This window comes from Aulonocara sp. 'chitande type north' Nkhata Bay, linkage group LG9, assembly GCF_057382095.1.
Source record: "Aulonocara sp. 'chitande type north' Nkhata Bay isolate Kocher_YH1m ecotype deep benthic linkage group LG9, A_spYH_male_GT1.1, whole genome shotgun sequence".
NCBI lineage: Eukaryota > Metazoa > Chordata > Actinopteri > Cichliformes > Cichlidae > Aulonocara > Aulonocara sp. 'chitande type north' Nkhata Bay.
The window spans coordinates 23,249,366-23,258,951 of NC_141352.1; the positions used below are offsets into that span (position 1 = coordinate 23,249,366).

Consider the following 9,586-nt stretch of genomic DNA (forward strand, 5'->3'; position numbering starts at 1 on the left):
TAACCACGACTAACACTCTGCTCCGCCCATAACAGTGTCCTTAAAGCCATGTGGAGCATGTCTAAATGAGAATCGCATGCTTTAATGTTAGATTGAAGTAAAGGGTTTGACTTAAAGCTCAAACGAGAGCCTTTTAACAAGATATTAATTGAAGGTTTAATTCTTCGTGCGTCAGATCAGGCTTGACTCTCGGGTTATTAAATGAAATCAGTGATAAAGTAAGCCAGATGAGCAATGGGTAAACGTTTCAGTGCAAAAGAAAAGCTGTATTTCTTTGAGCTAAAAAAGCAACAATGCAGGATCTTTATTTGACTTCTTCTATTGGCTGCTTAAAAGTAAAAATCTTGTGTCAAGGGTCTGACTTACATCTGTAAGAGAAATGAAATGTGAGACTTGTGCTTTCCTAAATTTAGCAAGCTGGAAGTATCACCAGTCTAGTTTTGCTTACAGTGACATGATATAATATAGAGGAGATAGGCAACAGCCATCACCTTGCCCCTAGAGAGCCTATTTAAATTCATGTCTGACAGGAGCATGAAGAAGCAAGCGCATTAAGCCCAATGAGTCATAGCCAGCTGTGTTAGCATAGCATGCCCATCCTTTCCCTCATCCAGCATCACAGAGCACCGGCAATTACCATTCCTCTTCCTGTGGCAACGACTGAAGGGAACGTGAGTGTTTCTCTTCTTCTCAGCTCAGTGGCTGGCAGGAGTTGGGACCGAATGTGCCCTTTTAGGTGGATTCTCTCTGATGCAGTTTGCTACATTAAGATCATCTGAATTGTGCTTCACGTGTTCCTGAAAGAAAAAAAAAAACAGATTTAATTACACTGGAGTGCTTAAGAAATATTAGAAATAAATTGTATCAAAGTGGAAAACATGGATGTGAAATGAGGGGTGCCTTAATTATTACCAGAGAGCAACTTGTTGGCTCTGCGTGTTTACTTTGATTTTTCTCTTAAGTGATCCTCAAGGATAAATGTAGTTGTTATAAATGTGCAAATTTGTCACTAACGCTGGTTTAATTTAAAATGAAAAGGTTGTAATTAGGATGGAAAGCACAGTCTCGACAAATGTAGCGTCCACAGAGGTTTGCGTCACGTTCCTCCAGCAGCTTTTTGCTCATTTCCGTTTCATCTTCGTCTCATAAGCGAGATTAGCCAGCTTGTGACCTGTAGTTACCTATAGCATCATGCTCTGTGCAGGTCTGCAGAGATTTACATTCATATTCATGGAAGCATAATTTCGGCTTTAATGTGCTCGCACGCACTAAAGCCGAGGGAGGTGGGAGGTGAGCCCGTAATAAGCAGGGCAGTGTGTGTGCAGGCAGTATCTTCAGAAAGACTAGTGCGTAACGGTGGGCCTGTGCTCGTGTTTGATTTTTCTTTATTCATCTTAGTTGAGTTTGTAAAATGAGAAAGTAAAAGAAACATGAAGGATGTTCGATTGAAGGCCAACGCTCTCCAATATGGTGATTTGGTGTAAAACAAAACAAGCGGCACAGCAGACGATACAAATAGTTTAACACACTATAAGCATCTGAAAATTACAGGACAGAAGTGGAATTAATACTAAAACATTAAACCCTGCGTGAGTGTATGGAAATGTTTCAAGACCAGCTTTTTAAAAACTTACACAACATGTAGTGTAAATGATAGAATACATGAATAAGTTACAAACTTGGCGAAAAAGTGTTTTGATCTGCAGATCTGATTTGAATTTGCTTAACTTTCTGCAGCTAAAGGCAGGCTCTTTGCTACTACAAACACTGGTTGTTGAGAGCAATGTGATGCTTTTATGGGACTGGACTGAACAGGTTGTGTTACAAGTAAGCAAGTCTCAGTGTGTGAATTTAAGAAACTGCAGCACTGACTCATCGTGGGACCTCTGGACCACAACTGAGCTTTAGGGTCTTATTTATCATATTTCCTCCCTTGTAGTCTCCGATAATGTGTGCACATGTCAAAGTACATGTGGCAGTTTCATTATATTTTGCCCCGAGCTCATAAACTAACCATCACTCCTACTAGCTCTTAGTCGTGGTAGACAGACAATCGGACCGAATTGACATTTTGCTGGATATTGATTTAGCCTGACATTTACCTCTTGTTAGCAGATTGTTTTGTCTTAAGCAGTCCTCATACTCACTTGACATCCCTTTTACTTTCCTTTTATTACCATTTGCTAGTAGTGTAGCTGGTTATTTCTGCGAATGACCTCAGATTACTGTGTACAGATGTATTCATTTTAATTTTTACTCCCCATTTTCTTGTCTGTGTCATGCGTGGATCTTGCTGAGAAGCTAGCTGGATTTCAGATTTTTTTTCCCCATAGAAAGGAAAACAAAATTAATCCTGTGAACGATGATCAGTTAGTGAAGGAAGAAAAAATCAGATTTCTTGGATAATATTATTGTTTGCACATAAATGTTTTGACTGACAGACAGACAGACATACAGATAGATCAAGAGCATGGTGATGGATGAGACCATTAATGACAAGTCGTTCGCCAATGAGTGTGTAGATTTGAACCAAATCTACACACTAAAAATTAGTTTTTATTCAGCATGACCATAAATGGGTGACTGAAAGTGTTCACAGACATCAAGACAGATTTTTTTTTATATATAGACTTCTATAGGGCCAGGACTCTATTTGCAACCACAGCTGTCGCCATCTGGTGCACGTTCAAGACACTTCAGCATAATTTAATTTTCCATATTAACTTCACAATATATTAAACAACACTGGAAATAGCGATTGAGTAATTAGAAACCTATCTGGAAATAATTCTCACTCAAATTTTTAAATCAAATGACAAACAATGATCACTTCCTCGTGGACTTCTGTTCTGTGAGACCTTTCGAAACCAGAGAGTTGCCCCCCCAGCTGTTAGAAACAATGCAAGTTTAAGGTACGCTGTATGGATACAAGTATTGGGCCACACCTCTAAATCACTGAATCCAGTTGCTTTTCGACCTGTTGCCACAGGGGTATAAAATCGAGCTCTTGGCCATGCTGTCTGCTTTTACAAACATTTGTGGAGGAAGGGTAATCCTAATGCGCTAACAGAGTTTGAGTGTGGTACCATAAGAGGATGCCACTATTGCGAAAAGTTATTTTGTGAACTTTCTTCCCTCATAGATATTCATCAATCTTTTATTTGCAGTTAATGGTGTTTAAAGTGGTGTTTGGTTGCTGAAAGATAAAACTAAGGTTATATATTTTTCTCTTGTATTTTCTCACTGGATTATTTCAGTGTTTTCCTCAAGTTACTGTATTAGTGTCTTTTACAAATTTGTCTCCCTATACTCTCCCTCACCCCTCGTGCTTCGCGTTCTTAATTTTCCTTTCATCTTTCGCTGTCTTCTTTCCCTCATCAGTCGGTGTTTCGCAGCTCTCCACTGCTGGGCTGCTTCCTGTTTGGCCTACCGCTGGGCGTAATTAGCCTGATGTGCTATGGCATCTGCACAGCTGAGTCTGATGACGGTTCGGATGACATAGATGCGCCGAAGAGAGAGGGCCTGACTGACGAGGAGGAGGAAGAGGAGGAGGAGGAGAGGCAACGTGCTGCGGCGCTGGAGGGCCCAGAAGAAGAGGATGAGGACGTTGGAGAGAAGGATCCTGAAGAGAAGAAAACCGATTAACACAGGGGCACCTGCTGGATAGAGGATCATAGGCCTAGTCAAATGCAGTGACATGAAACTCAAAGACATATCAATGTGTTACTGTTGTGCTTTGTTTTTCATCTCACTTCCCCTCAGAGCCCCTCTAGCACAGACTATTCTTCCATCTTTGAGTTCTTTGTCTGCGTGTAAGGTCGGCTGCTTGGCGAAGCCACTGAATTATGTTGAAAGCAAACAGCCTCTTTAATGATGGAGTGTAAACACTGTTCACATGAAGAAGGGATGGCTGCGAACCAAACATACCATCTTATTTATTATGATTCCAACCAACCAACCAGTGGTTAATTCCATGTGACGTGTGACACCCTGATTTCATAGGTCAGTGTCTTGAAACCACTTTTTTTTTGTCGCATACCGAACTATTTTTCATTTTAATTCTCATTTTCTATATTATCCTACAGTAGTAGAAACTGATTGATGTTGCCTTTAAATTTGCCCTCAATCCATTGTGTAGGCTTGTGTATTGTTATTGACGCGTGTAGAATGAAAAAGAAGTGCCCAACAAGGAAAATCTGCCATCGTTGAAATGTGCAGTTTTTGTTTTTAATTCTGTGTTATTGCCTAAAAATATTTCTTCTTATAAAGGGTTACAAAGTGCCCAGACAGTTCTGCACTTCACCGCATTTCTCTGTCAGCCATCTGCTGTCATTAAGAAAGACTGGGGACAATAATCGGGATCACTCGCTGTGATACCGACACACGGCAGATGGACATTTTTAACCCATTTCCTTCCAACATGACCAACTGGGTAAAAACAAATAAAAAATATCCTTATATAGACAGGTTGTACCTGTCTAGCAAAAGCCATAACATGCACCAGTAGCTCCTGTGGATCTTAACAAGTCATATTCCTCAGACAGACAAGCTCTGTCTGTTTCCATATTTCAGGCTATCCCCCATCACCGGTTTCTATATTCAATTCATTTGACATTTGAAGTTTACATCCCAATGCCCTGAGATGTACACAGAGCATGTAGAACATTAGGATTGTCTTTATGCTGCTGAGTTGTTGTTGTTCTTTTTTTTTTTTTCTTTGTTGGTCTCAAGGCATAGAGATCCTGTATACCCTCTCCTTGTGACTAAAGTGTGTGTAATAGCTGAAATCAAGTAGGGATAATGGATTCCTCCTTAATTCACCAGACCAATCTATTTCATAAAAAGACAGAGGGTTCTCAAAATCCTCTACACCCAGTGTAATAACATTTTCATGAAAATTCCACAGTACAGTGCACCTTACTGGATTTAGGGTGCAATGAGGCAGAGACCTCAAAGCATCTGAAAACACAACTTGAATATCTGTAAAATAGATTCTTACTCTCAGCTGGTACGGCGAGTTACGTGGCGTCCACCTTTTCCAATAAAGATCAATTTTCTTCAATATAAGATTTTCTTCTTGTTTTTTGCCAAGAGTTAGAGGACATGGTTGATGCTGCTGACATGTGTCTACGTCAGCAGGTAGGCAGCTTATAGCATAAAGACGAAACTGGGGCCGCGCTCGCCCGGCTCTGTCCAAAGAGCTGCCTCAGAGCTCCTTTAAAAAGCAGGAATAACAGTAATTTCACCATTCGGTTCTAGTTCAGTAACCCATTCGACTCAATATAAGCACACCTTTTCTCTTTTAAAAGAAAATTGTTATTATCTGTGGTTTACTGTGAAGCTGCGCTAAAGGAGCCATGCCCTCGCCTTGCCTTCTGGTCTGTAGTTGCCTACCACTATCTGCCAAACTTCCCGTTAGGGTTTGAATTGAGTTTGTCACATTTTATTACAGGTTTGAAAGATTGAAATAAAGATGGTCGTCTTTTTTTCTTGCTCATTGGAATTTCTTTCTTTTTTTCATCATGTAATGTCGGGTTGTTAGGTTTCCTTTTTTGTTTTTTCTTTTAGGTCTGTCAATCTTCCAGCTACCGTGCTGTGCAAAAGTCTTGAGCCGGTCCTCACATCTTTGTTTTACTTCCAAGCGCCAGAGTTATTTAAATTTTTAAAAAGTGGTTGTGAGCAGTAGTTCTCTGGGCTTTTTGAAGATCTTGGACATGATGCCTTTTCCCCTCAGCAGTGTGGGTAGGCGGCGTGGACATTGAGTTTGTGAATTTGGTAACTCGAGAATGAGGTGAAATAGGAGCTTCAAGTTGATACCAAAGGTGTATCTACTAAAAGCCTTGGACAGGATTAAAACTCAGTGACCTAGACCTCAAAGTCAGAGGTAAATTTCACTGAGAACACAGTAAGATTTTCAGTTAATGCCATTGGTGAATGTCCTAAAAATTTTGGATGTGTCTCAGGGACCTTGATCTGAAAGCAAAAGTAAGTTTTCTGACCATCTTGTGTATGCAGTAACAAGATGATGTAGGATTTTGTAATTGATACTATAGGTGGCTGAGGGGTAGCAGTATCACAGTATTTCAGTATAATGATTTTGTTTGGTAAGCTATGTAACTGACCTGTTACGGTTAACAAGGCTCCTAACTCAAAGAATGAACCAGTTCCAGGTCTACACCAACACATACCAGACAAAAAACAGTTGTAGGTGCTTTGTTAGTAGCAGGTTGTCAGAAAAACACACTGAATATCTTTATCTGCATGTATGAAAAATGCCAAAGATGACAGAATCTGACAGACATAAAATAGTAATTTTGTACAAACAAAGTGATTCCCAAAGAGTTATTAATCAACAATTGGCAAATCACAACACATCTACACTGAAAAAGAAATGGCAGCAGGTGTTGCTTCTGACTTTAAACCCTGGTAGAATAATACAAACTCCTTATGTTCTGTATTTCCTTCTGTACTAATGAATAAATCACTGCACGTATTTTCTTTGGTAAATGGTAAATGGCCTGTATTTATATAGCGCTTTACTAGTCCCTAAGGACCCCAAAGCGCTTTACATATCCAGTCATCCACACACTGGTGATGGCAGCTACATTGTAGCCACAGCCACCCTGGGGCGCACTGACAGAGGCGAGGCTGCCGGACACTGGCGCCACCGGGCCCTCTGACCACCACCAGTAGGCAACGGGTGAAGTGTCTTGCCCAAGGACACAACGACCGAGACTGTTCAAGCCGGGGCTCAAACCGGCAACCTTCCGATTACAAGGCGAACTCCCAACTCTTGAGCCACGATCGCCACGATAGCCACGATCTTTGAAAAACATAAAGAAATGAAGGCTGCTTCAAGACTTTTGCACACTATAGTTCTCTGCCAAGCTTCAATTATCACACAGACAAATGTGTTTTTTTTTTCTTCCCCCCACTTCCACCATTATAATCCTTGGCAGAGGTGTGTACTCACATATGGCAGATATAATCACATTTTTGGAGAGCTAGGTTTAACCAGGGCTGATTGCTTTCCTTGATGTGAAACTCATTTATTTCTTCTCTTTAGGGAAAGACGACGTTCTCAAGTCAAACTCAGAAACGTGACTTTACATAATGAAAAAGCACACCGTCAGCATACTTCCCTCACATGATTTGAGAGGGGGAAAAAAAGTGTTGCTTTTCGTAAAGTTTGATTGGTTGTTTTCAAGTCTGATAAAGTCAGAGAATTTTCCAGCGGATGTCTTTTTGGGGACAAATTACCACATAGGGGGAGATAATATATTACTACATCAGAATCAGTGTCATTGAGTGGTGCTGATGCAAAAAGTAATTCATCGCTCAATTACCTCGCGCTATATTCTGAGAATGAGTTTCATCGTGTGCTAAATGAAGGAGGCCTGGTGTCTCTCTCTCTCTCTCTTTTTTTCCCAAAGTACCAACAGTCTGGCGCGCTAGACAAGGGCAATTACACACTGAAGCTCGTTCTGACGTCTGTCTTATGTTGGAATGGCAAATTAAGGCGAGATAGTAATCATCTCATTTCTGACTCACATGGGAGGTGTTTAATGGTTTAGGTTCACATGTAAGGTCAAAGCAAAAAATAAAAAAGAAGGAAAGATAGATGGTTATTTCCGTTAATGCTTCAACCCTCCATGTCGAGTGTAGTCTGAGCTCAGTTGGTGTCAATCAGTAGCAAGATGAGAAATAGCTGATTAACTTTGCTCACCATGGAAACCAGCCCACACTTGTTCTCTGTGAGTCTTTGCAAATCCTGTTAGAAACAAGAGTATTTTATTTATTTATTTATTTATTTATTTATTTTTGTATGGTTGATAGATGGCTGCAGCTGCCCGATTCCATCTGTTTGCTGCCACTATAGAAAAATACCTCAATGCCTAATTACACAAACAATGTAGGCAAATCTGCCCTTTTGAGATATCTCACCTCCTCTCAGTGAATCGGTGTGTGTGTGTGTGCACACGTTTATTTCGTTCAATCATCAGCTGTTACATCCTTTCTCATAGCCCTGTCTATGACTATTTTTGGGGATCCGACTTTACCTCAACAGTTCAACTGGGCTTAATAGGCACTTGTCAGCCTGTCAGTCGATAGACGGTGCTCGTTGCTGCCGTTTTCTTCTGTGCGCTCTGACAATTTGGCAAACTTTTCTTCAGGGCTTGTGTGAAAATGATTCTGCAAAGATGGTTGCTGCCCATCAATGCTGTTACAACTTCTCCTGCAACAAAAAGCATCAAGTAGGCAAACTCCTGCAGGGGATGGTAACTGCAGATAGAAGCTGAGATAAGAACTCCGCATTAGAGCAGCAAACACACCCTGTTTTTGAAACACACAGGACGTGGTAAAGAAACTATGTTTAGTTTGTGATGTCTGAACACTATTAGATCTCACCCATTATGGTACAGAATCATCACAAAGATTTCAACCCACTTATGCACGTGTGCCTTTTTCTTCCTTAAGTCCGTCTATTCCACATACTCTACACTTACTGGCCACTTCATTAGTTGCACCTTGTTATTGATGGATTGGATTCCTTTTTGAATTGAAACTGCTTTGTGGCATAGATTCAACAACATACTTCAAACATTCCTCTTGATCTCACAGTCACAGCCACCAGGTTGTTGTCATGCTCAAGAAACTAGTTCTAGATGATCCGAGCTTTGTGACACCATGCATTATCCTGCTGGAAGCAACCATCAGAAAATGAGTACACTGTGGTCTCAAAAGGGATAGATGTGGTCAGCAACAATACTCAGGTGGGTTGTGGTATTTAAAACATGCTTGAGGGGCCGAAAGCGTGCCAAGAAAATATCCTCAACACCAACAGCAGCGCTGGCATTTGCTCACACAAAGCCGGACGGTTCCATCCAGTTTCGAGACTCATCAGACCAGGCAATGTTTTTCTTCTATCAATCTTCTTTTGTTCAGTTCTGTGAGCCTGTGTGAAGCCTCGGTTTCATGTTCTTATCTGACAGGAGTGGCACTTGGTGTGGTCTTCTGCTGCTATAGCCCACTTGCTTCAATGTTCAGAGATGCTCTTCTGCATACCTTGGTTGTAACAAGTGATTATTTCAGTTACTGTTGCTTTTTTTTTTTTTTTTGCTCAAAGCAGTCTGGCCAGTCTACTTTAATCTCTTAAATAAGCAAGCTGCTTTTGTCCCCAGAGAACTGCAGCTCACTGGATATTTTCTTATTTTCAAACCATTCTCAGTAAAACCCAGGGATGGCTGTGCAGTAAAATCCCAGTAGATCAGCAGTTTCTGAAATAGTTAAACAGCTCATCTGGCACAAACAATAATGTCATATTCAAAGCCACTTAAAATTACCTTTGTTCTCATCTGAGATGCAGGTCATCCTTCAGACTACAGATATTTGCATTAACAAACAGTTGAACAGGTGTACAAGTATGCGTTGAAAGATCACAGAATGTTCTTGTACACAAACTATTTGAGAGCTGTATCAAAAACAGTACCCAAATAACTTTTTTTTTTTTTTTTTTGAAAATATTTTTATTGAAAAAAGAAAACAGTACTTGCAGTTACCGAAATACAATCAACCTTTCTTAATT

The 9,586-nt window shown here is 40.5% G+C and overlaps 1 protein-coding gene across 1 annotated transcript in view; it reads left to right on the forward strand.

Moving 5' to 3' along the window:
• The window catches only part of tmx3b (thioredoxin related transmembrane protein 3b), a 36,432-nt gene extending 30,935 nt beyond the window's left edge, over positions 1 to 5,497 (forward strand). The window contains exon 16 of the mRNA XM_086306605.1: positions 3,382 to 5,497. Coding sequence (XP_086162731.1) covers positions 3,382 to 3,645 — 264 coding nt within the window. The 3' untranslated portion in view covers positions 3,646 to 5,497. The remainder of the gene's footprint in view (positions 1 to 3,381) is intronic.
• Positions 5,498 to 9,586: the final 4,089 nt, after the last annotated feature.